Raw genomic sequence first — 26426 nt, forward strand, 5'->3', positions numbered from 1 at the left:
CCTCATTGCCTTTTTTAGCCCTGTAAGTGCCACACCGTTGTGCTGTAGTCCCATTTATTTGACTGCGCCTATAATACTTGGCTTTGCAGCATGTGACAAATGTGTAGCACGACGAAGAAAGAAGTAGCACCAGTAATAAGCAAATATGAAAACCCTCATATACATATCCTGAATAATTAAAAAAAATACATAACATCTTTTTTTAACCTATATTAAAGCTGAATTCTAGGAAAATGACAATATCTAAAAATTTGTTTTTGCCTGGGGTTCCCATAAAAAAGGATTTTTACTTACCTTATCCTTTGATCCCCTGGCAGCTGTCGATAACCTGTTTGTGACACTCAGTTATAGGCTTGGCATCTTTACTTACAATGCAGAACAACTGGCCCTGCATTGTGTGTGATGTCAGCCAGAGCCGGTATGCCCAAGAGTAGTGGCTGTGGGAGACAAATCACATGGAGGAGCTAGGTATAATGTAAGTAAAAGTGGTTTTATATGGGTAATGTAGGCAGAACTGGGCATTTATCTTGGGCAGTCTGAGCCCATTGCAAGAGTAGATTTTTCATTTCCCCCAAGTTCAGCTTTAACCACTTCCTCTCCGGACACTTTTACCCCCTTCCTGTCCAGGGCAATTTTCAGCTTTCATCGCTATCACGCTTTGAATGACAATTGCACGGTCATGCAATACTGACCCATATGAATTCTTTACCATTTTTTTGAGACAGATAAAGCTTTATTTTGGTGGTATTTATTCACTGCTGGGATTTTTATTTTTTTTACTATGTAAATGAAAAAGTCCAAAAATTTTGAAAAAGTGTTTTTTTTTTTTTTTTAATAAAATTTTGCAAATAAATAATATTTCATCATAAATCTTGGCCAAAATTTATTCCGTTAATTTTTTAGTAAAAAAAAAAATTCCAAATTAGTTTATAACCAAAAATGATTTTTTTTTTACATTTTTATTTTATTTTTTTATATTTTTATTTTTATTTTTTTTTACATACTGTCACCCTAGCAGTACAGTGTCACCATGGTGACACTGTACTACTTGTGGGGGGTGATGAAGATTTTTTTTTTTTTTACATTGATTGCTTTTACACCCATATAGGATGTAAAAGCAATCATTTCTCTTTCTCTCTGTCTGCATTCTTGCAGTCATTGAGAAGTACTGAGTGAGCTGTGATTGGTCACAGCTTGTCACATGGTACAAGGCTGTTGTGAATAGCCTTGTACCATGTGACCTCTGTGATCATTCACAGATTTCACACGTAGTAAGCAATGATGTCACAAGTGACATCTTGCTTACTACTTTGCATGTGATCACTGATTCGCCAATCAGCGATCACATGATCGGGACCTCGTACAGAGGTCCCGTCCGACGATCGGTGTTTCACTGTGTCCGGAGGACACAGCGGGCACCGGATCGCGGTGCTGCGCGCTCCCAGGGAGCGCGTACAGCTAGAAAAGGCGGGTGCCGTTTATGAACGATAACCCGCCCCTGGAGTGCCACCACCCTGCCGTTTATCAACAGCAGGCAGACGGGAAGAGGTTAATAACCTCAAGCTGATATCTTTTACTTATGTAAATAAGCTTTGAAAAATTTGATTTGTTACAGCTGTGAATAGAATATACATTTTAAAAGAAGAGTCCAAGCTCTGAAAAGTAAAAGTAAACTTTTTTAAAAAAAAATAATTAAAGACTAGGTAATTGATGCATATACAAACTGCATACACACACATATATTGCGTGACAGAACTTCAGGTACATAGGTCCTGTTCTGAGCTTGATGTTTTGGGGATTTAGGAAATGCTTAGTGGGGCATCTTCTCTAACATGCATCGTATTTAGAGTGTCCTTACAGCTTTCAGCGTGTATAACTTGTGTTTTGATAGATGGTATCATTCTCTATTACCTGGTTCTGTTAAAATAAAAAAAAAATATATAATATATATATGAGATGCAACATGCTGATTGTAATGCACTAAAGAACTACCGTGTTTCCCCGAAAGTAAGACACTGTCTTATATTTTTTTTGGCTCAAAAAAACACACTAGGTCTTATTTTCGGGGTAGGTCTTATTTTTTAAATGTCCAGGTGTGGACAGGGGGTGCAGAGGGGAGCTGCAGGCAGTTGTGGATGAGGATTACTAAGGAGAGGGCCAGTTGATGACAGTTGTGAGCTGCAGTCAAGTGTTGCAGGGGTGACTTGACAGGTGAGTTTCAGACAGGGTGCAGATATGAGCCACAGACAGAGTGCAGGGGTAAGTTGCAGACGGGGAATGCAGAGGTGAGCTGTGGCCAGAGGGTACAGAGCTGCGCTGTGGCTGGGGGGTACAAAGGTGGGTTGCAACTCAGCTCACCTCTGCACCCCCCCCAGCTGCTGCTCACCTATGCACCCTGTCTGCAACTCACCTGACTCAATTTACCTCTGCAACACCTGACTGCAGCTCACCTTTGCACATCCCCCACTCCCCCTCCACTGCCCTCACCCTCATATGGTTAGCTAGTTTTGCAAAACACAGCTGTCCCCTCTCTATAGTAACTCCAGTTTCAGGTCCTATCTTCTCACACAGTGCACCAAGCGCACTCACCGCTCCGCCTCTTCCCCACTGGCCAGTGATCACCCCCTGGGGCATCGGCTTCCATGCATTAGGCTTCAGGAGGAGATGCCCCACCCCTAAACACACTGCACCTGCAGATATCTGTTCCTTCCTGTCCCATAGTGAGTACAGAAGTAGGGAGGTTCTGTGGGAGCGGATGGTGCTGTCACATGAGCCGCGCTTCTGTGTTTATAAGAGACAGTAGATATGGGTGTGCACAGGGCCAGTCCCGGAGGTGGCGGAATGGCGTTCCGCCATGTTCCGGCTGAAAAAAAGCCCTGATCATCACTAGGTCTTATTTTCGGTGTAGGTCTTATACTTTAGCAATTCCCAAAAATAGCATTAGGTCTTATTTTCGGGGTAGGTCTTATTTTAGAGGAAACAGGGTATGTCTTATAAACTGGACTTTTATTATTGTCAGAACTGTATGAAGTAAGTGTTGCAATTCTGTGTGTTAATTACCCACTGGCCGGAAAGAATGCATTGCCGATATTGTGATTGCTGCAGCTTTGGAATTATGATGCCTGTCTACTTTTAACCTAATGTGAGTGCAATTTCTCATCTTTAATCATTTGTTATATAAGGATATTCTGCACTATGAGCTTTTGTTTTGTATACGCCCATATTGATTGGCAGTGAAGTTGGAGCAGAACCGGGGGTCAGAGCGTTGTCCCGTCATTTTATCTCTGTTTGGGGTTAACCCCTAAAGCGCTGTTGGCTTTTCATATATTTGAAAGCTAAATAGTTTCCGCTAAGCATTCTAATGCACTTTCATCATCACTGATGTGTGTCTCTTCAGTCCTATTGGATCAGTGGGTGCCGCCTTCTTCTCTGACCTCTGGTAGCACTTTTTGTGGACTTTTATTAACATTTTGAGCACGATTATTTTGTCTATGATGGACTTCTATCTTTGATCACTTTTTTTTCTTTTATTCATTGTTTTAATCATTGGTTTAGAATAGCGCTGCACTTTTTGAATGATAATTTAGGAGGTTCTTTTGTATCTGCTGACTCGTGCCAGCAGCTGTTTTTTTCCACTCACCACAAAATTTGTAAATTAGTGCGGAATTACACTTGTTTATATTAATTCTGTAGTGTTGCCTTATTCAGAGTCTACAAGTATAGCTGCTAAGCCCTGCCTCCTATTCCAGAAGTCAGCCTCGATTTTAAAGTCTTCTAGACACAATAGGGCATCTTGCTGGTTTTATATCTTTTGCTCAGTGTAATTTGGTTTGATAAACATAAATACCGTAAACAAGTGAGTTAGTGTTATTCTACATGTTCCTGAGCACTAGGTATGTACAGTATTTATACAGCAGAACCTCTTTGTTGTCCAAGGTCGTAACTGTGCCAAGGCTCCTGTTCTTTATGTCCAACAGGTCTTTAAATAGCAATAGACATTTGATTGGTTTCAATGGTTATGATACTGGTATATGATCACTCACTAGATTTGTCTGTTACCCTATAGGGTCCTAGATGTCACTTGCCTTACTCCTAAGGACCATAGTTTTAAGAAAGCTAATATTTTTTTAAAAACCAGTATTGACCAGTTTCCCAAAGTACAGTACACATCCTTATTCCTAGTACACACAATGAAAATATCTGACAAATGACTGTCTGTTTTTATATATTTTGTTTTTATTTTCTAGTCTCATATCGAAAATGAATATGTTACTAAAGTTTTGTGAAAATTTGCGTAAGGTTACAGCTTTGGAAGTGATGTATTGTAATATATTCTTTTATTTCCGAGCATGCATTTTAGTAATTTAGATATTTTTTTTTCATACAAAAACTATACTAAATACACAAAAATTGTTCCTTCTGTTATCTTACCAGAAACATTTTCGTGCTTGTCCGTTTAGATATTTTCACATGAACTGTCAGGATTGGCTCTCGAAAGCTGTGTACTAATGATCGGATAATTGGACAATCGCTCCGACAGCGGTATTTTCTGTCCAATTTTCTTATTGTGTGCACTAGGCGTCAGTGGCACTGTTGAGGTTTGTCTCCATTGTGTCAGACCAGCATTGCACGGAAAGGTTTCTTACCTCCTTTTCTGGCAGTCCCCCCACCATCTGATTCTTCTTTCTTCACTTGCCTCCTGTAGTAAACTGAGGGCTAAGGCATATACCTGTGCATGTGCGCTTCCAAGCCATGCTGTGTCTGTAGACCAGTAGGTCATGCCCTTGCTTCCTCCTCACAGGAGTTTGACTGACAGGAGCAGGCTCTGCTATCCTCAGTTTCATCTGTGAAAGCAGGTAGTGAAGGGAGTGGTTCTGGAGCGGTGACATAGAGCCAGATAAGTGTTCAGGGACAGGAGGCAGGACAGGTAGTTGGGCATTTTTATTTTAATGCAGAGAATGCATTAAGGTAAAAAAAAATATATATATATATATATATATATATATATATATATATATATTAGACTTTAGTACCACTTTAATGGCAGAACTAGACAAATCCAGGAAGCTGGGTCATCAGTGCACCTGAAAATTACACCTAGAGCTTTGAGTCTTCTCTTTAGCAGCCCCTAGAAGCTCATTTTCCCTGGCTCCTAAAATTGTGTTTTGGCTCCTTAATTCGACTGTTTACTTCAGCTTATAGGTACCTATTAGCAGTGTTGGATGGGCTGTTCCTGTAAATAGGTTGCACTTTGTACAGATAATGTTTAAGACTTGGGAAAATAGAAAATCCTCTGACGTATTATCTACATGTGCAGAATGAACTGGCAGCAAATGGTTTTTGGATTGGTTCTCTTTAAAGGTGATACAGTAAAAGTGTATCTAAAGCAGTAACTTTTTTTTTATTTCAGTATTGGGTAGAGTTAAAAATAGTTAAAGCCCCTGACCTATTGACAACTATAAAGTTTTGAATTTCCTATTTCTTTCCATCTCAGTAACAAGCGTCACAACACAAAGGTTTAAATCTTAAATCTTCTCAGCAGGGCACAGACTTCAATACAAACTTACCTGTGGTTCTAATGCTTCCCCACTCTGTTGCAAAGTGCAGCCACTGGTGTGCTGTGGAGTACAAAGTGCTGGTGAGCTGATTACAGCGTGTAACACTGTTTACTTTGTTTTCTTTTCAGCTTTATTAGGATGTCACAAAACGATATTCCATTTATTTACTGCAGTGTGGTGTACTACATTGTGAAACACAGCGGTGAAAAAAAAGTACTGCATGTCTCACATTTTTCCATGCACAACACAGCAACACAGTGATGTAAACTGAACAAATATGACATATAGCAGTTTGCTTTGTCCAAGTATTGGGACTGCTCTGAGCAAGGCTGCTCAGTGCAGCACAATTGTCCATGGGCCCTGATTTACATTTTAATATTCTCTAAAATCTGAAAAGAGAAAAATTAACGCAGCTCTGTAATAAATAATACATCATCAGATGTCTTTTTTTCTTTTCTTTTTTTTAAATACAAACAGTGCAGGATCTAAATGTGATCTGGTATTCACCTCTTGCAGTCCCTGTACAGCAGAACTGGAGTGTAAGAGTTAGAAGTAGCACAAGGAGCCAGTCACTTCATGTGTTGACAAGAATCCTGCTGATAGGAAGAGAAAGCAGCAAGTCAAAAAGATGAGCTCATTGCTGTGCTGCTTCTTCTTTCATTGTTCAGCCACAGGCTGGAATTGCTCTAGGAAGACCTGGGCTCAGAGGAAGTGAGTTGAATGATGCTGGCCATGAGACAGAGCATCTAGCAGCGGGACATCTCTGGCTGGTTTTGTTATTTTATTTGTTAATGGGCTATTTATTTTTATCCTGTTTTTGGCTAGCATTCTGCTTTTAAGGTGCCCATAGACATGAACTAGCGGAAGCATAATTCAGATGCAAATGGTCAGATCATAAGACCTCCATCTGCAACAGTGCTGGGCAGCAGTAAAGACCTCTACTCCCATTTCATCCTGTAAAGTTGCTTTATATTTCTTATTATTTTTCCATGGAACTAACATAGAAACAAAATATATTTTGTAAACGTGACTTACTTGTTTCTGTGTTTTTCCATCATATCTCCTATGGTATTCCTGTGCTATTGTCTGGAAAATCCTTCTAGTTTTGTAGCTTCTCTGTAATGCAAAAATAAATTTAGGTTAGAATAAAATGATTTTGATTTTGTCATTTAACAGAAATCCAGTTTTCACTTACACCAGTTTGATTCATGTCCTTGTCTTGTTTCAGTTTGCAGAACGTCCACTTTGACTAGACTCAAATAATAAGATTCAGGGTTATTGATGTGTCCTATATTTCTTACTATGATGTAGTTTTAACATTTGATTAAGTAAAAGTAAATAAAACTAATAAAATAATGTTCTGATAGCACTGTATACTTTATAATCTTTGTATCTTCTGAAGTCAAGTGTGGTACAGTAATGGCAAGGGCATCTTTAAAGGATAACTGTATTTTTAGAACCGTTATTCCTTGTATTATCCCCTCCTCTGCTTCAGCATGTGGACAGCCTTATAGATATGAATAGGGATCCTATAGTACATACACAGCCCAGCCAGGAGGCTTCTTTTTGACAGTTTTATGCACCTGGATTCGCACATTTGTGCATGTACCCTTATGACAAATACTTTTTTCCCTACTACTATTTCTGTGTGTTTCACATCTGTTTATGGGCAGAAAAATTCCAAAATGCCACATAATTCTTCACAGCTTTACTCTGCACATCACATCAGTGTTTTTGTGTACACAGAGCACATAGGAACAACTATTGTTTAGTGCAGAAAAATGCAGGTCTCCTTACATCAAGTCTTTAAAATTTGAAGTAGCTGCTAAGGAGATACCAGTGTGTGCATGTTTCCACCCAGCGTTGTGTGCGTCCATAGACACAGCACCCAGCAAACCATGCCCCTGCTTCCTCCTCCCAGCAAATTGAATTACGATAGCAAGAGCCCAATGCTCTATTGCCCTCAGTACGCTCTACAACCTGGAAGATCATGGAAGTGACACAAATTGTAGAGAACCCATCGGCAGTGAGTGCAACTGTATTGCATTTTCTTCCTCCTTTCGTTTTCGGCTTTGTGATCATATGTTTTTATGCTTGAGCTAGTTTGTATTTTACCCCAGAATATGACAGAATTGCTTTGCTGTCTAGTAGTATTGGATGTAGAATTGTGTTGTATTTCAGGGCAACATGACAGTTTGGCATGGTCAAGCCTGTAGATAAAAGTGATTTAAATGTTGGAAAGCCTGAGCTTGTGTAACATGAAATAAAGAATGACTTACCCTGTATGCATAGTACGAAAATACTGCAACACCGTATACAAACAGCAGTGTACAAATGACAATCAAAGAAATAATTCCTGCTGTAATTGTTTTTTTATTTTCATCTGCAATGCAAAAGACATTAATTACCAATGAGTATTTTTTTTCCAATAATATTGATATTTCAACATTTATGTCCTCTAAACTTTAAAGTGGTTGTAAATGTAGGTGTTTTTTACTATAATGCATTCTCTGCATTAGGGTGAAAAGACCGTCCCCCCCCAGCCCCTACTTATACTAACCTGATCTCGATCCAGTGCTGTGCCAGAGAGCAGCGTGCCTCTCTGCTCTCTCTCTCTCTGCTCACTAGACACGGAGGCAGAAGCTGAAGACATGGAGGCAGAAGCTGTCAATCACAGCCTGTAAGGAGAGAGCGGGGGGTGGGGCTGAGCTGCACAGTATGTGTCTGTGGACACACAGCATGGCTCACGATTGAGCCCGCACCAGTACCCCCATAGTAAGTAGCTTGCTGTGAGGCACTAGGCAGGGAGGAGGAGCCAGGAGCGCTAGCTGGGGACCCCAGAAGAGGAGGGAAAGGGCTGCTTTGTGAAAAGCCATTGCATACAGCAGGTAGGTATTACATTTTTGTTATTTTTAAAATAAATTATGTTTAAAATCACTTTAATCTTTATCCGTGTTGGGCATTACATGGCAATCGAATATTTAGTAACAATCTGACTTCTTCCTTAAAAAAATGTTTGTGCAGGCAACATTTTTTTAAAAAAGCACTTTTAAGCCAGTTTAAAGTGATTCTAAAGGCAATTATTTAATAAAATAACAAACATGGTATATTTTCATGCTCTTTGCACATATCGAGCTCGATCCTAGTCTTCTGGAGTCTCCCACTGGCACTTGTGGCTCTTCCCCCTTGCCAGGTACCCTCGCAGCAAGCCACTTGCTCTGGGGGCACTCATGTGTGCTCACTGCTGAGCCAGCTCTGTGTCCATAGACACAGAACTTGGCCCCGACCCTGCTCTCTCTTCACTGTCTGTGATTGAACCAATAGCTCCTGCTGCTGTATCTGAGCCAACAAGGAGCGAGAGAGAGCCGTTGCTAGATCGAGATCAGGCATTTTACCTTTATGCATGAAATGCACTGGGGGGGGGGGGGGATTTACCTTTTTAGAACTGCTTTAAATCTTTGTGTTATTCTAACTATGCCCCCTTTTTATTTGTTTGCCATTAAATATTCTGAAATACTTGGTGGTCCTTCCAGTCTCCTACTTTCTGGTACAGCTGTGTTCATACTGTCTATGGGTTCAGACCCTTGTTAGTGTTAGCAGACGTGCAATTCAGCTAGCAAAGGTGACAGCAGGATGCCATGCAAAACCACAATGAGCCTGCACTTCCCAAATCAGCCTGTGACGTTACAGGCTGATCCTCCTATAGACCATTGACAAAAACAGGCTGCTGCGTTCAGCTCCATGCTACTCAGAATAGATAGAAAAAAGGATCTTTATTCTGTAGGGGCCGATTCGGCTGTGTGAATGAGCCCTTAATTCCTCCAACTATTTTAATATAAGCGTGGATTTTACAAATCCATCCAAGCCGGAGGAGCACAGTTGTTGTATGACGGACATTTATTCTTTAGACTCCTATATTGTAGCCTGTTCTCAACAGATTTTTTTTTTTGCATTTTCCAGCACAGTCATGAACATACCAGTATAAGAGGGCCAAACATGGCAGCTCACATATTTTTATCATGACAGTCGCTTTTAAGGTGCCATGGAAAAAAGTCCCATATTATACTTTCCGGTGCATTGATCTTCACTTTCTAGTACCTCTAGTTAGAAGGAACCTCTTGCTTCTTTCAGCTGCTTTGTTTATTTTTTTACCACCACTATCGCCATGGCTGAAAGTACAGGAAAATCAAATACTTGTCACCTGGACATGAAGGCTCCATGCACACTAGCATTTTTTTAAGCTCTTATATGCTATTTTCAGCATATTTTGTTTCTGCTCCTAGAAGCTATATAATGTTATCCTGTTTGTCCGTGCACACTACTTTAGACCATTAGCATTTTTTTGAGCTTCAGCATCTAGGAGCAGAAAAAAAAAAATTTTGTTGAGTTTTTTGGAGCATTTTCCAGCAGAAAAAAAAACGCTAACAAACAGCTTTTTTTTCTAGCTTTTTTTTTTTCCTCTACATGTACTGTAAAAATGCTAATAGAATGCTAATGCTCCTAAAAGCTTCTGAACATGGCCAATTATCAGTGTTTTTTATCCAGTGTTTTTCCCAGCATTTTGTGAGCTTTAAAAAAAATCACTAGTGTGCATGGAGCCAAATAGAGGGGAAATCTTCTAATGGGAAGAGGTTTTCCAGTGACACTCATCTAAGAGTACATTTCCCTCACTTTAGAGTGATTTCCATTCACTTTCTCTTGTGTCTAATGGACAGGAAGTGATGTATATGTATGTATATTAACCACTTCAAGTCTGGACACTTTCAGCCACTTGCTGTCCAGGCCAATTTTCAGCTTTTAGTACTGTCACACTTTGAGTGACAATTACTGTCATGCAACTCTGCAGCCAAATTAAATTTTTGTATCATTGTTTGGAGACAGATAAAGCTTTCTTTTGGTGGTACACTGCCAGCCAGCCCAGGGACACCTGGCTGCAGGCACTGCATTTTGTGAGTGTACAAGCAGCCTGACAGGCTGGTACATTGGCCCACATCGGCACAGCTTCCCATCTGCAGCCTGTAGGACGGGAAGTGGTTAATATAGTTTTTCTTTTTCAGGCTTTTTCCTTTTTTTCACTTTGTGACTCTGCAAATAACTTTCTTGTCCTAGGGTAACAACACTCCTTGGTTGCTCTGTGTGGAGCAGCAGAGTTGTCACTCTAGGCTGCTTTCCTGATTTGAACTACAAACACCTCCCCTGCGCTTTTCAGCTGACAGAAGTTGTGAAAGCTGATCATATTGTTTGCGCTCTTAGTCCTCATGCACACTGGATGTTTTTAAAGCTGCTCTTTTTGGCTTTTGACGTTTTTTTCTGCTGCCAGTAAACCCCCCCCCCCCCCCCCAGCATGTTATCCTATGTGTTCATACACACATAGACTGTAATCAACATTTTTTTGACTGAGGAAAAAAAAAACCCAGAACTAGTGGGTTTCTAGAGGAGTTTTTTTTTATCTGTAAAACCAGTGTTTTTGGACTTTTTTTTTTTTTTTTACCAAAAAAACCTCTAAAAACCGCAAACGTGAAAAAACGCTGCTAAACGCTAATGCAAAAACGCTAAAGAACGCTAAAAAACTCAAATTATTAATGTGACTTAACACAACTAACGTTAAAGTGTTATTAAAACACCCCGTGTGCATGGAGCCTTCGTTCAGGGAGTTGCAGGGACACAAGAATAGTATGGTTGTTTCCACATTTAGGACTAGCTGCAACATATTGAATACAATATTTGTTCCAGGGTTTATATTGTGCTCTTACCACCAGAGGGCATATTTGTCCATTTATTAAAAAAGGAAAAGTGAAAATGTTTTTTTTATTTAGTGTAGTACCAAAATGTTATATACTGACGTGTTTGATTGCTCAGGCATGTTCGTTTTCAGTTTTAATAACTAAAGACAAAAAAAATTCTCCAGTAATCCATTTTATTTTAAAGTCGACCTTTTCTTTCCTGGACCTTGTCAACTATTTTTTTTTTTTTTTTAAACTAGAGAGAATACAATGACATTGGTGGTATATTAGAAGGAGGTTGGGGATGGGATTAGGGGTCCACTTTACCAAACATGGATCCTTGGAGACTTCTAAAAAACTTACCATATACCACTAGTGTGGTTCCTTGTCCAATATTCTGTGATGTAGGTTCCTGATTTTTGTGTGTTATGCCACAAAAATATATTCCACTGTCCTGCACAGATATATTTTTAATTTCCAGATAGTTGGAATCTGGGTTTGAAATGAACCGATCACGATGTTTAGACAGATTTTCGTGGCTGGAAGCAAGATAGCGAAACCAAAATACTTCCTTTTCACCCAAGCAGTTTGAGGCTTTAAACTGACATGATAATGTAATCGCTTTACAGCATTTGGTTACTTTATATTTTTCTTGTTCCACAGTGACCTGGCAGGCTTTGACACCTGTGGTGAAAAGAAATATATTTGTTACATTGGTGAGCAGTTGTAAAGTCAGCCATAGATGGCTAATTGTTCACATAAGCATAGAAACCAATTGGTCTGTCCCTTAAGGATATGTGTATGTTTTAGTGGTGCACTGAAATGAAAATTCTGGAACCGATACCGAAAATTCAAAATGCATGTGGCTAAAAACCAAACCGAAATGTCTGCATATGTGGGGGTGGAGAGTCTCCAATTTGTTATTTTTAAAAAAAATTTCTACTTTCATGTATATTTTTAATTATTTTTTTAACTTATGATTTTATTTGCTATCACATAGGTGACCATATGAGTGACAGGTTATCTTTGTAAGGGGGGGGCAGCAGGAGAGGAGCAGTGTATAAAGAGAGGCTCCCTCACTGGCTGCCACTATATGTCAGTTCCGGTTTTTAAATGCAATTTCCGGCTTTTTTTTTTTTTTTCTTCACCATAGCTCAGAGAATGAATGAATGAAACTGTTTCTTTTAGCTCAAGAAAGAAACTAAAAAGAAACTTAGTTTCTTTTAGCTCGAGGAAAGTGACATCTGATTCTCTGATGCTATAATGAAAAAAAAAAAGCCATCAATTGCATTTAAAAACCGGCACTGACATATAGTGACAGCCAGTCACTGTATACACTGCTCCTCTCCTGCCCCCACCCCCTCTCACCCCCATCACATCTGCAGTACACACAGTCCCCTGTATCAGCACCTTTATCGGTTAAATTATTCCTATGGGCAAAATGCCGATACAGCTATTTTCAGCCAACATGTTTTGGTGGCCAAGTTTTCGGTGCATCTCTAGTATGTTTGTTTATTATGGTTCTTTCTACTGAGGTCAGGATCCTCCCCAGTACCTAGTAGAATTTCTGTCAAAAATGTTCATTTTGCAGAGCATTCGTTTGCTTTGCTGTTAATCGGGTCAAAACTATTTCATTTTGACTATAGTGACGAGAAAATTTGAAGGTGCAGGATGGAAATTTTTTTTCTTGTTCAGTAAAGTCCATTCATTCCAAGATCAAATGTTATAAGCAAACAAAATTTTGAAGTACTTTCAAATAACGTTTGCTGTGTCATTGAATTTACCGGTCAAAATATTTGTATGAATGTTCATACAAATGTTTGTTTAGGAATATACTAGTGCATGACCAGCTTAAGTTTTATACTTGCCTGTGCTCTCTCCAGCACTGCACAGCCTCCTGTTCAAAAGTCTCCCAGCCAGGTTTTAATGTTCCCACTTGTGCACTGCAGCCTGCATTTTATTCCTATTTATTATTATTATTATTATTATTATTATTACAATACAGGATTTATATAGCGCCAACAGTTTGCACAGCACTTTACAATATAACGGGAGACAATACAGCAACAATACAGTTCAATACAAGAGGGATAGGAGGGCCCTGCTCCTTGGAGCTTACAATCTAGGAGAAGAGTATTTACAGCTCATTCCAGTGCCCGGCCACTTGGAGATGTTGCTGTGGCATATCATTGCCACTTGAGTAGCTTTTATGTGTCTTCATGTATACTGTAAGATCATTAAATATATTTTACACCTTAAAAGAATAGGAATATTTAATTCTTTACTTACAATTTATAGTGGAACTTTACTCAGAACATTACGTTCTGCTAGATCACTTCATGCTGGCTGCTTTTGCAGGTATAGTTTTATAAAACATTAAAAATAAGTGTCTATACTATGTAAAACCCAGTAATACTGTCTCGCCCTGTTTCGCACATGCTTAGTTGATCTCGATTTTTCAGCCCTGTGACAAAAATGTAGAGGCCGATATGCTGACAGCCTAAAAATTTGCTGCTGCTCAGGGGCTCTGGGCTTCAGCAAAATGGCAGCCTCCAGGAAGAAAAAAACGGAACAATGCTGGAGACCATTTACAGCACACACTAATTTTGGTAGCATAATTATTAATGTGGAATGCGTGTTCCTTGCTAAAGATCTTTATTTTTTATCACGTTGTTGTGGGTAAAGTTCCGCTTTAATGTTGGAGTTCCTATGTTGTGGTTCTAAATCTGACATGAAATATGAACAAAGTATATCCCTCTATAGTCTGTACTTTTCTTGTCTCAGTTAAGAGCACAAAGTGTAATTTTTGTCCACAGCTTCATTCCTCTGCTCTCTGCATGAGTTACTTCTGACAAATTTTCCTGACACCAAGAGGAAAAAGTTGAAAGCGGAGGAAGCTCCAGCGCACAGCCTGTGTTTGACAGCCTCAGCTCTGTTCCTGTGTGCTGTGTGAAAGCGGGGATTCCTTCCCTCCAATCAGCTCTTAGAGCTCTCCTCTCTGAGTTCTGCAATGTGTAATTCTGCTTCCCACCCCCTGTTTTCTGAAAGCTCAAACAAGCTGTATAAATTCTGCAGTTTGGTTGTAGAGTAGAGCAGACTGCAGATAAAGGTACAACTTATGCAGGAGGATTAGTTTCATCTCTGTGTATCACCTGAGACCAGTTACTTTACAACCACTTATGAGCTTCTGTCCCACTCCTCCTGCCCCCGTCTAACTGGTCAATGGCTTAAAAGAAAACAAATTCTACCGAAATGCAGATTTTACCCTCCTAAATCTATAGTAACATGACTTTCTGATCCGAAGTGTTCATTTGGGTGTCCATATCACTGCCTGCATGACATGGACTCTTTCTATCTGCTGCCCTATGGGGAAGGAAATGGTTCTCTCAGAATCCAGAAGAGACTGGAGTGATAATACTAGTTCACAGTGACACAACTTTTATCAGCTGGATTACCGGTCCCCTAGACCCAGAAACGCTGCTGGCAAGGGACGCTGACCATAGGCGAAGTGGTGTATATGAGTGCTTTTGCAAGTTACCCTTGCAGTGGATCCCCCTGCACACTGCAAGGGTTAACTGCGTTTTTTTTTTTTAAAATTGGGGAATGATATAAGTTGAATTACTTGCCCTATTACTCGCTTCTGCTTACCACTCATTCTCTTCACATCTCAACCAGTCATTGCATACAATTAAGGACCTGCAGTCCTGCATTGTACGTGAGAACACCAAGAGTGCCCACATTCCGACAACATCATCGGACAGCAGAGAAGAGCTGGAGGAGCGAGGAATCATTTACTTTACATATCATCCCATAGACAAAATGAGCAATGAACTCTTGCAGTGCAGAAGGGGACTCACTAGAAGGAAAACTTTGTTCCAGCACATAGTTGAGCTTTAAAAGGTTAGTTCACCTTTGCCGAAAAACTGCTTATGCAGGTAAGGGGTGCCTGTAGATAAAAACAAACTGCAGCTCTGGTTAAAGCTGGGTACACACTGTCAACCAGTGGGCCGAACAAAAAAAAAAAAAAAAAAACCTTGCAGATTCCTGCATCCACACAAGTGAGGAAGATGCAAGATTCTCCCCCACTGTGTTATTGCATTCTGATAGGAAACTCTTTCCCTGTCAGAATACACTGATCAGCTCAGCTCAATTACAGGTTTTTCAATGGGACTGTTTGACAGAAACCGATCTGACGATTGCCTTCTGTTGAACATAGAGGACTACACACAGATTGAATTTCAAACCCTGTGTACCAGGCTTAAAGTTTGAAAATGCTGTTGCTCAGATAATCTTTTGGTAAAGGTGAACTAACCCTTTAAGGTTTGCTGAAAGCTTTAAGTCATACAATCCTGAAGGAAAAAATACAGTTGCTACTACATGAAGATTACTTTATCTATGGGTGTGGTGTTTGCCCGATACAGTTGGAAATGTTAGGTCCAGAGAAGTCTCACATCTCTCACAGAAACTATATAAATATACATGTGCAGAGAATGAAATCTTGTAGCAAATGCAGATTCATGTTGGCTGATGATGGATGTCAGTTATAGAATACAAAACATATATACTGCATTGCCCAGATATATGTGGGTTGGCCACCTTGCAGTAGAAAGGATTACATCCTACTTTTGATACATCTCTTTATCATCACAATATGCGTCCTCATTTGCCAAATTACTAATTAGCATTTTCTAATTGTGCAGTGTTTATATGTAGTTGTAACAGCAGGGGATGTTAAATTTAGCAAAGTTGTGTTTTGGATGTCCTATTCTTCTTGTTAGGGAACAATGAAGAGCAGGCAGAACAACGGGAGCCGGTTACATTGAGCTGAAGTGTAAGACCGGCCATAGACGGTTCGAATCTCGGCCAGTTCAGCAGGAACCGGCTAAGATTGATCAACTTGGGTACAGCCAGCCTGCCTAATTCACTTGCGATTATCGCTGCTATAGATGCTAGCAATAATCACTGTCTTCTCCCAGCTGGGACGGCTTCCCCTGCCCGCCTACCATCGGGAGAAGACAATTGTTCGAGAGGAGGGATTCCCCTGTCAGCACGGCCTGTAGGGGAGTCATGTGAATCTCTTTCGTTGCAGGAAAAAAATTGCACTATCTATGTCCTGCCTAATATACACCATGCAAAGGTGATAAGATTGCAGAATTTCCTTTCTGGTAGATGCAGTTACATTCATGGAAAGCAGCTGTTTCAGGAAAGCAGAAGTATTTATTTATATCTTGCAGAATTGTGCTTTTTTTTTTTTTTTTCCCCCCAACTTGCTAATCATTGCACACAACCGTAGCTTTTATCTTGTACATATCTTAAAATGACAATACAGCAAAAAAAAAAAAAGTTGTTACTCTTTTCATGCTAGTTGGTTAAAGTGGTTGTAAAGGCAGAAGGTTTTCTACCCTCATGTATTCTATGCACGAAAGTAAAAAAGAAAAAACCTTCTGTGTGCTGCTCCCCCCTATAGCCCCGACTAATACTCACCTAACCCCTTCTAGATCCAGCGATGTGTACGGGAGCCTCAGCTGTCCTAGGTCTTCCTCTCCTCACTAGCGAAGACACTGGCCAATGGCTCCCGCTGCTGTAATTCACAGCCAGTGAGGAGAGAGAGGGTGGGGCCGAGCTGTGGCTTAATGTATGTCATGGATGCATAGAGTGGGGTTTGAGAGCATGCACATATCTGTGCCCCGATAGCAAGTTGCTTGCTATTGTGGGCACTGGTCAAGGGGAAGGAGCCAGAGGCACCGGCAGGAGACCCGAGTAGAAAAGGATCGGGGGTTCCTTTGTGAGAAACCACTGTAAGTAGTACATGTTGTTGTGTGTTTTTTTTTTTTTTTTGTTTTGTTTTTACAAACCTTTAACCCCTTGGCACCGGTGCCTCCCAGCCCTTTAAGGGTTTCTGGGTTTCTGAAGCCGGGAGGTGGGCAGGGTTTAGGGTCATGTGACCGCCGTGATTCGCTGTCACAGCGGTCACATGATCAGGAAAGGTCCCGATCACAAGAGATCGGGACCTTTCCGTGAGTACTGGGAGCACACAGGGCGCGCACTCTCAGCACATACATTTTTTTAATTGCACGCAAATGTGCGGCCGCTCGGTGTCAAGGCGTGAAGAGGTTAATATAATTTTTTATTTTGAAAACCTGTGTGCTTGCAAAGTATTGCTTCACTGCAGACTACATTCTTCTGCCCCTGAATTCCCAGCTGCAGGAAGCAGGCTAATGCCGGCCATAGACGGGTCGAAAATCGGCCGATTTTTCGGCCGAAAAAAAAATCGGCCAATTTTCGCACTGTTAGTGGGTTAATTGGTCAGCCGTTTTTTGTTTTTTTTGCACAGTTTTTTTATCAGTCATGTTGGAAAATTTGCGCCCGATTTTGACGACCGGCCGATTTTCCAGGCAATGATGGGCAAATCGGCCGATCGTTTTACCGATAAAAAATCCTTGCATGAGCCGTGACCTGAAAAGGACAGAAGTTATGGGGTGAACTTTATGATTTAGTTGACTGATTTTTTTTTCTACCGTTGGTGGTAACGTCGGCCGAACGAACGACAGATTTTCGTTTTTTTTTCTTTTTCAAAAAAATTGGCCGATGTTCAACCCGTCTATAGCCTGCATTACCAAGGTTCATGAGCCACCGAATTTGAAACAATCCAATACTCTGAAAATAAAGGGAGGGCCTCTCATCGTAACAGCCACCTTCAGGAAACAGCCCTCACGTTTCACTCCTCAAATGAGCTTTGAGGAGTGAAATGTGTGAGATTGTTTCCTAGCCCCAGGTGAAATGTAGGTGCATCGCTTTCTTTTAAAGTGTCATTTGAGGCAAAACTTTTTTTTTTTTTTTTTTCAATTTTGAATAAAGTGGAGATGGATTAGAACACCTGTTAGTTTTTATTGCTGTATTTGCCTCTCCTTCCCCTGCCCCATTAGGGACATTCACTCTCTCTATCTTATTTACCATTATCTAAAATGAACCTGAAATATAATCCCAACAAAGGGATAGAGGGAAAATGTTCCAATGGGGACACCAGTTCTGGAGACTCGGGGGATACACCAGGATTCCCTCACTTTTGGAGGGATTTCCTCTCTCTTCCTGTTTTGGGAAGGGGACAGGAAGTGAAGGAAAATCTCTGCAGTGGGACACAGATGGCAAAAAAACAAACAAACCCCTGACAGGTGTTAGAACCCTCCCTTACCATATCCAAAATGAAAATTAAAAGTTTTGCCTCTAGTGACACTTTAATAAACTGAAGGGGGCTTTTACGGTGAACAGCATTTATTTTTGGAGCATTGGATTCTTATAAATTGGTGACTGTAATTCAGTAGTTGCTACTTTAAAGTTATGCAAGAGAGGAAAGCTCTATTCCTAGCTCATTAACATTATAGATTCACAAACACTATACAGGGGAATTAAATGATGCTCAAATATGATGAATTCTTTTGTTTAAAAAGTGTGCAATCAATCAGATGTTCCTTTTACTTATTTTAATGACTGCAGTAGAAAAATAACTGGGTAAAATACAAGTAGTTTTATTTATTCGCTCTGTGGTGCTTCGTCTTTTGCATTTTGAGACGTGTTGATAATATCTTTTTAAAACATTTTGCTGTGCACATTCACTCTATATCACCAGACCACAGTCTAGATTTAATGGCACATGATGAGTCACGGTTGTGTTCATATCATTTAAGGACCATTAAATCAAGTTTATGGAGAGAGTGTCATAAACTCCCAAGATTAGTTTGCACTGGTTCATTTTAGGCTCCTTCTCTGAGACCTGCTGTACAGATTTCTTATGTGCACACATAGTATGCCAATAAGCAATGGAAGGGCCATATAAAAAAAATTTCTTGAACACATTTTGTCAGCTGAACACTTTTGACCACTTTATCAAACCTCTGCAACATAAATGCTTTGTAGGCTTCTTTCGTGAAACAATGTGTGAGGGTTTTAACATTCTAAAGTCCCTTTACCTTATAATCTGCCCTCCCTAGGGATGAACTTCCAAAAGGCTCTGCAAAAAGATGCCCTATCTTTTAGGGAAGTGTTAAGCCTAGTACACAGAATCAGAAAATTGTACAAAAAAAAAAAATGATCTGAAACAACCTAATTTTTTCTCAGCTTATAGGCAACATTCAAACATTACAGCTGGCTGTGGGCCAACCCACATATAGTATCAACTTGGTAACGTTTGCTTGAGTTCTTGTTTTCCAGAGATTTTATAATGCAGCAACTGCTCAGACAGGTACAGAACTCTTACCAAAACGCTTATGAGCCGCATCAAAAGTGATCAGGACTCCAAACCTTTACTATGTGGACTCTTGGTTCAAACAACTCACTTTTTGGTCGGACATTCTCAGAGATTAGACTAAATTTATCTCAATAAATTTTGTTTGTCTTGAACGCTTTAAAAAAAATGCTTGATGTGTTCTGCCATTGCACATTCTTTTTTTAATGGTGTAAAAGGGATTAATATAAAATTGCTTGTCCATGCTGTTAGATGAGTCCTGCCAAGTCCCATAATTTAGGTCATAGGGGAAAAAGATGCACAAACTGATGTTGCGTAGGGTATCTGCAGTCTTGGAATACATTATTCATATCTCAAAAGATAATCTTAACAAGCAGCAACTAGTTCCTGCATTACAAAGTTGATAAAGATGAAAAAAAAATGTTGGCTATTGCATGCCATTGTAAGTGTTTTGCCATTTTTCTGGTGATGTGTAAAAGATGGTTTAAAACACAAAACTACCCCAAAGAAAGGTGCTTTCAGTGGTCAGGTGAGGTGAAGATAAAATGCCATTGGTACATGGGTTAGTGTACTTTTTGCTATTGGTTATTGCATTTTTAGTATTCTAATAAATAAGCAGAAAATGTATGGGATGTACTGTACTCACCCCATTGGTAGTAGTAAAGAAGGATGATCTTTAGAAAAAGGAGCGTACCTAGTCCTGGCCTGTCCATTTCTCATCTGACTTGATTCTGCTGGATTGAAGGAGGAAGCGAATCTGAGGAGAAGCCAGCATGCTAGACCCATGTTGAGACACTTCCTGGCTGCGATTAGAACAAAAATTGTTCTTTTTTTTTTTTTTATGTTTAACTTCTCTATTATTTTGAAATACAGAATTGAGCACCCTGATGTTAATAAATAGGATGACTGTATAAACATAGTATATAACCGTTACCAATCTACTTATAGCACTGTACAATCATGTTTTCAAGACACGCACCTATTGTAAATCCAGATTGGCTACTAGAATAACAATTGGTCTAGATTGGTATTTAGGACCTGTTAGGGTCCATTTAAGATAAGATCTTTCCATATACAACTTTCTCATCTGTTTTCTTACAGAAAAACGGTAAGGCCTCATTCACACTCAAAATGAGATACTAAATGTGTTTATATTCATATAGAACATTTCTAAACACATACTGTATAAATGCATGTAATCGTTTTTAAATGGTATATTTCAGGCTGTGAATATGCATCGGGGCAGATGGTATACTCCTGAACATGTCTAAATGCATGGAAATGCAAGTACATTTAGGCGCAGGAGAACTTGATCTGGGAAGTATAACGTTTGTTTATATTTCCCAGATAATTTATCCTGTGTTTAGCCGTTTGCTGCCCAAATACAGTACAATTATTGTGGGCGGGGCAGCAGCTGCGGGCTGGGCAAGTTACCTATACATCGCTGCCTATGTCCGGGTTTTTATGACCAACCTCCCCACCCTGAACTGTGTCGTGATTGGACACAGCAGTAATTAGTCCACAGGTTTCAGCCAATGATTCTGGCTCTATACTTGCTGATCGTCTGTGGCCAATCACAGCACACAAAACTCTACACAGACCGCAGTCTCACTGTTTTTTTTTTTTTTCTTTCTGAATTCCACTCTGAGTTTAGGGAGAAAAAGCAGCCAGATTTGTGAGTAAAAGTGGTACACATTACACTTGTCAGGCACACAGTTAAACCCTTGATTTTCCTCTTGATGTTAACCCCTTCCCAGCCAGTGTCATTAGTGCAATGTACAGTATTATCACTGATCACTGTATTTGTGTCACTAGTGACGTTAGTGTCCTTTCCAGCCAGTGTATGTTAGTACCAGATTGTCTGCCACACTATCACAGTCACATTGTAAGTCATTGCAAAATAAAGAATAAACTCCTGTGCTACCTCAATGTGATAAATAATGTATGGAGCTCCTGCTAGCATAAAAAATTTGTGTTCCCACAACAAAAACATAAATGAAATTAAAAAACTCAATACTGTGCTGCTAATGTGAAATATATATACACCAAATCATCAAATTAAATATACATACAGCATGCATGAATCGTGACAATATAATGGCCATAAAGACAAGTCCATGTGAAATATGAAAACAATAATGAATAAACTTTATATTAATTTTCTTCACAACTTCATATGATGCCTCACGTGCTGATATAACCAACACCATCTCTTGCAGTGCTGAAAAGTATGCAGGTTGTGTCACCTCGGTGCTCACAGAACTCTCACATTAAGGCAATTGAAATGCGCTTTATGATAAATAAATAGAGGTTCTTCCACTCTCCTGGAGTGTTTGTTATATGATCACATGAGGAATTGTATGAAGTTGTGAAGAAAATTGATGTAAAGTTTATTCACCGTTGTTTTCAGATTCATGTATGCTATATGTACATTTAATTTATTGATGTTTTGGTGTATATATTTGACATTAGCAGCGCAGCACTGTAAGTCATTGATCACTATTATCGTGTCTATAGATGCGTAAGTTCCAGTATATATACCATAGTTTGTAGACACTGCAACTTTCACACAAACCACTTAATATACCCTTTTTGTTTTTGTTTACCAAAGATATAGCTGAATCCATTTTGGCCTAAATTTTTCAACATTTTCTTTTTTTTGTGTATAAAATACATTAAAAAAAAAACCCAGTAGTGATCAAATACCACAAAAAGAAAGCTCTGTTTGAAAAAAAATTAATACCATTTGGGTACAGTGTTGCATGACCGAGCAATTGCCAGTTAAATTAGCACAGTGATGAATAGCAAAAAATGTCCTGGTCATGAAGGGGGTGAAATGTTCCAGAGGTCAAGTGGTTAAATAAATCAAATGCAGGAGGCTAGTGTCAATGTAGCTTAACCCCCCTGGCGGTATTCCTGAGTGTAGCTCGGGGTAAAGTTTCAGTACCAAAAGCGGTAACCCCGAGCTACACTCGGGCTTACCATGTGGCACTGCTCCGGGATCTGTTCTTCACTTACCTTGTCCTGCGCTCCCACGATGTCCCTCCTGCAGTGTCCCCGGCAATGTGGAGTCTCTGATCTGGGGATAACTAATGAGGGGTTGATAACACAGGGGGGTTTATTTACTAAAGCTGGAGAGTCCAAAATCAGACTTCCTTCTGCATAGAAACCAATCAGCTTCTAACCTCAGCTTGTTCAATGAAGCTTTGGCAATGAAACCTGGAAGCTGATTGGTTTCTATGCAGAAGGGAGTCTGATTTTGGACTCTCCAGCTTTAGTAAATAAACCCCAGGATGTCAGTCTGTACTTAAAAAAGACGTGTGTGAACACTGATGTAAACTCCTGTTTCTACAGGTGAAATCTGCAGTTTCACCATTGTTTTATATACACGTATGGTGTGAATGTGCCCTTGAACTAACCGCAAATGCTGCCTAAATTCATCTGAAAAAAAAACTGCATATGGCACTGACAAAAGCTCAAAATATGACAGTTATATCTGCATTGTTTACTGATATACATGTATATGACGTTCTTGGCCACCAAATGCCCATACACATTTCTAACTGCTAAAAATGTTGTATTCGAAATCCAATTTACCAATGTTCACCTCATATGTTGCCCTCCTGGCTTATGAAATAGCCCTACCACTTGTTTTGCATGTAATATCTACTTATTATATGAACAATAATGAAGTTCAGCATGGGTGCTGAAAGAATAGGTCATACAGATTTTGCTGTACTTGTGTATGACCAAATCGTCCAAAGATCAGTCTTCCTATGGTTTTACTGGAGTTGGTGAGTCTCAATATTTCTAGGTATGACTAACTTCAATGTAAGTATTAGTTAGGATGGGGAATCAGTATACAGACACAAGCCATGCCTACTGTGATTTGTAAATTCAGCATGCACACAGTTCTCCGCATACATTGCAGATACTTAAAAATATTCTTTTTATGTTCATGTTTCCTGCCAGGTGGGAAGTGGGAGAAGCCATCAGAGATCATGCAGGTTAATGGAACTGTGTGGGAAGAACAAGTGAACAGCCTGGCTGATGTCTTTGAGGAAGCTGGCTTTGCAGTGGAAACCTTTACCCGACTTCCATATTTATGCGAAGGAGACATGTACAATGACTATTATGTTCTGGATGATGCTGTCTTTGTTCTTCGGCCTGTGTAAACTTAACACCTGGGGAATGAGAAGAACCTTAATGTTCCTACTGAGCCAGAATGCTGAAAAAAAAAAAAAAAAGACTTTTGTAGGAAAGCAGAAACTAATTCAAGGACAGCTTTTTACTGTATGTGCAACAGATCCATGCGTGTAATGCATATATAAGTGTTGTGTGTGTGTTTCTGTATTTACAGAATTTCAGACAGGAAAACTTTTTTAACCAAATCAACCGTGCTACCTTTTCAACAAAATGTGAACACATTTTTATGTGACTGGGATATTGTGTGCTGATGAAAAAATGTGCCATAAAATGTTCGTTAAATGGTTACTAAACCTAAACCACCACCTGACTTACAAAAGTAATACAATGAAGAACCTCTGAGCTACTACCATTAACGTGATGGATTCCCTGGGCCACCCTCTTGTCCGACATCATAGAGCGTGTGTACCTACCAATCACTTGTATGCATTGGTACACCAAGTTAAACACCTACAGTCTAAGCCTGCCTTCAAAACGAATTAAAGCCATGGCCAGAGAAACTAGCCAGACTCCAGAGTGCAACTTGGAGACTATTGAAGCCATTGAATCAGCAAGAAAGCCAAGCAGCTGGCATTTTTGGGAGGTCAGCAATTAATCTTTCTCAGCACAGGTTTTCTTTCAAAGGGAACCTGGATAGAAATATACTGTAACAAATATGTGATTGTTGGCTTTGTAGGCTTCTGGGCTATTATGCTTATCCCTGCCTAAGAAATCGCTGAAAGGAATCAAGTATCCAGGGCAAGTGTCCAAGCCTTGGCTTCAGTCTTATTTAGGGTAATACACTTTTTTTTTTGTTCGAGATCGAGTGGATAACTGTTCCAAAGCATTTTTATTGCTGTCTGTACTCATCTGAGAAGATTTACCCTCTTTGGTGACCAATGCCACAAGGACAAAAAAATCTGTTCCGGAGACGACTGTTTAGGAGGCAGTTTTTATTCTCTCTTACTTTGTTATAGTTATTACCATTTCTAAAGTTTTGGCTTTTGTGATAAAACAAGGAAAAATCTAACCTTTCAGTCACAATGATATATTGTAACATAGCCACAAGGGTAGGCTGTGAAAAACAATGCAGTCTCTGGAAAGACATGAGTAACAGAGGGCAGAGTTGCTATGCTATCACATTATATGCAGCCTGTTCATTCTGAGTTTCTTTTCATGCAGTTTTCTTTTTCTGTGTTGGCTTGCTTTTTCCGCCATGCTTCTTATATATTTCATATTCCTAGCTCACGCATTATTTTAACACACTGTTCGATAAAATCCCAAATCATAGTCATGATGTTTTTTTTATATTTTTATTTATTCATTATCTTTTTATAAGGGCCATCAATTGTGAAATGAAACCTACATGCCTATTTCACACATAATTGCAAATATATTCACTTGTGCATTGGGGCTTCAGACTCAAGGGAGTATATTCGGGTTTTATTTATCCTGTTCATGGTTTTAAAATCTATTTGTTGTTTTGTTGATGTATAAAAACCTACACATGATATTTTCTTTAATGTTCTGTGAGGGTAAGGATAACCTATTGTTTTACAATAGCTATTTTAGGGCAGAGTGTGTCTTACTCCACTATCTTCCTATGACTCCTGTTTATTAAGCAGCAAATGATAACTGATCACTTGCCACATTTATAGTACAAACCCCCAGCTCAGTGTTCATCAGATGAAGCCTAATTTGGTGCTGTTTGCTACACATCTGAAATTCTTATTTCTCAGTGAGCAATAGATATCTTAGTGCCGTTCATGGAGCCTGAGCTGTGTTCTGTCATTTTTGGCCTGGATATGGCATACACAGTATCTATCAAAGATATGCCCATTCATGCCTAAACCGGCTGCTTTCCCCTGCACGCTCACCATCACAAATATTCACTGCATATCTACCACCCTGAAAATCAGGATTTAAATGATTGTTTGCATTGCAGTCTCTTTATACCTTTCCTGAATGTCCTGGGCGAGTCTAGGCTACCAGAATTGCCTGCTTTTTTTTTTTTTAGCTATGTCCCTAAGTGTTTGCTCAACAGGATATGAGGACATCAGTGGTGTGTCAGCAGTTTTATCTCATGTGCTGTATATCTTCTTTAGCTCTATTAACTTGCTGGAATGACTGTCTGGAAATGGCATCCATAATTGTAATTTTTAAGCCAAGTTGCATTTTAGGTTCATTGGCATTTTTAAAGAAAAATAAATCAACTATTGCAATAAACGGTCAACATGAGAACTGTGAAATGTTAAACTGTTCATTGTGATCAACCTTGATTGCCAGTTGAAAGCATGTCTTTTAACCATGAGAATAAAGAGTCCTATGTCTGGAATTAAAATTTTAGGTATTAGAATGAAAAAAAAAAAGATAATGTTTTCTGTTTATCATGTTGTAACATATACTTTAAATAGGGAAGTGTAGATTACATCAAAACCGTATAAGAGCCAAGTATCATTTTATAAAGAAGAAGTTCTGATGGAGGTATGTGTATACAGTATATATGCTGTATAAATGTGTATATACACTCAAACCAATCAGCTATAATTGTATGACCACTCACAGGTTAAGTATATAGAGAAGGGCGGGCAGGGCAGAGTTCAGCGCACCAGATATAATACTGCACCATTCCGCATGGAGAAACAACTGCTGCACTACATATTACAGACCCCAGTATTGTACCCTCCCACCCTCTACTGTGCTCTCTTGGCCACCCCA

General features: G+C 39.6%; 2 protein-coding genes across 4 annotated transcripts in view; one reads left to right on the plus strand and one right to left on the minus strand.

The window, feature by feature from the left end:
* The window catches only part of METTL9 (methyltransferase 9, His-X-His N1(pi)-histidine), a 56556-nt gene extending 30607 nt beyond the window's left edge, over nt 1-25949 (plus strand). Inside the window, exon 5 of the mRNA XM_089674805.1 lies at nt 23496-25949. Coding sequence (XP_089530931.1) covers nt 23496-23698 — 203 coding nt within the window. The 3' untranslated portion in view covers nt 23699-25949. The remainder of the gene's footprint in view (nt 1-23495) is intronic.
* On the minus strand, nt 1655-20270 carry IGSF6 (immunoglobulin superfamily member 6). Of its 3 annotated transcripts, none has more exons than XM_089674806.1 (7): nt 20170-20270; nt 11645-11965; nt 7838-7941; nt 6754-6807; nt 6594-6674; nt 5568-5618; nt 1655-1917 (listed from the first exon to the last, which is right to left on the minus strand). In XM_089674806.1, the coding sequence occupies exons 1-7, from the start codon at nt 20234-20236 to the stop codon at nt 1864-1866; spliced, it is 732 nt and encodes a 243-aa protein (XP_089530932.1). In that variant the 5' UTR covers nt 20237-20270; the 3' UTR covers nt 1655-1863. The 3 variants fall into 3 exon arrangements, with proteins under 3 accessions (XP_089530932.1, XP_089530933.1, XP_089530934.1); XM_089674807.1 differs by having other exon boundaries at nt 20218-20258; XM_089674808.1 differs by lacking the exon at nt 5568-5618.
* Nucleotides 25950-26426: the final 477 nt, after the last annotated feature.

This window comes from Staurois parvus, unplaced genomic scaffold (assembly GCF_062004578.1).
Source record: "Staurois parvus isolate SC_StPar_1 unplaced genomic scaffold, SC_StPar_1.0 ptg000152l, whole genome shotgun sequence".
In the NCBI taxonomy this organism is placed as follows: domain Eukaryota; kingdom Metazoa; phylum Chordata; class Amphibia; order Anura; family Ranidae; genus Staurois; species Staurois parvus.

Excerpts from the sequence above, each read along its gene's own strand:
- IGSF6 (XM_089674806.1), bottom strand. The coding sequence starts at position 20,236 with ATGGACAGGCCAGGACTAGGTACGCTCCTTTTTCTAAAGATCATCCTT. Across the intron at positions 11,966-20,169 it reads TCTTTACTACTACCAATGGG|GTGTCAAAGCCTGCCAGGTC; the intron begins GTGAGTACAGTA and ends TTTTCACCACAG. Across the intron at positions 6,808-7,837 it reads TTTCGTACTATGCATACAGG|TCAAAGTGGACGTTCTGCAA; the intron begins GTAAGTCATTCT and ends ATTTGAGTCTAG.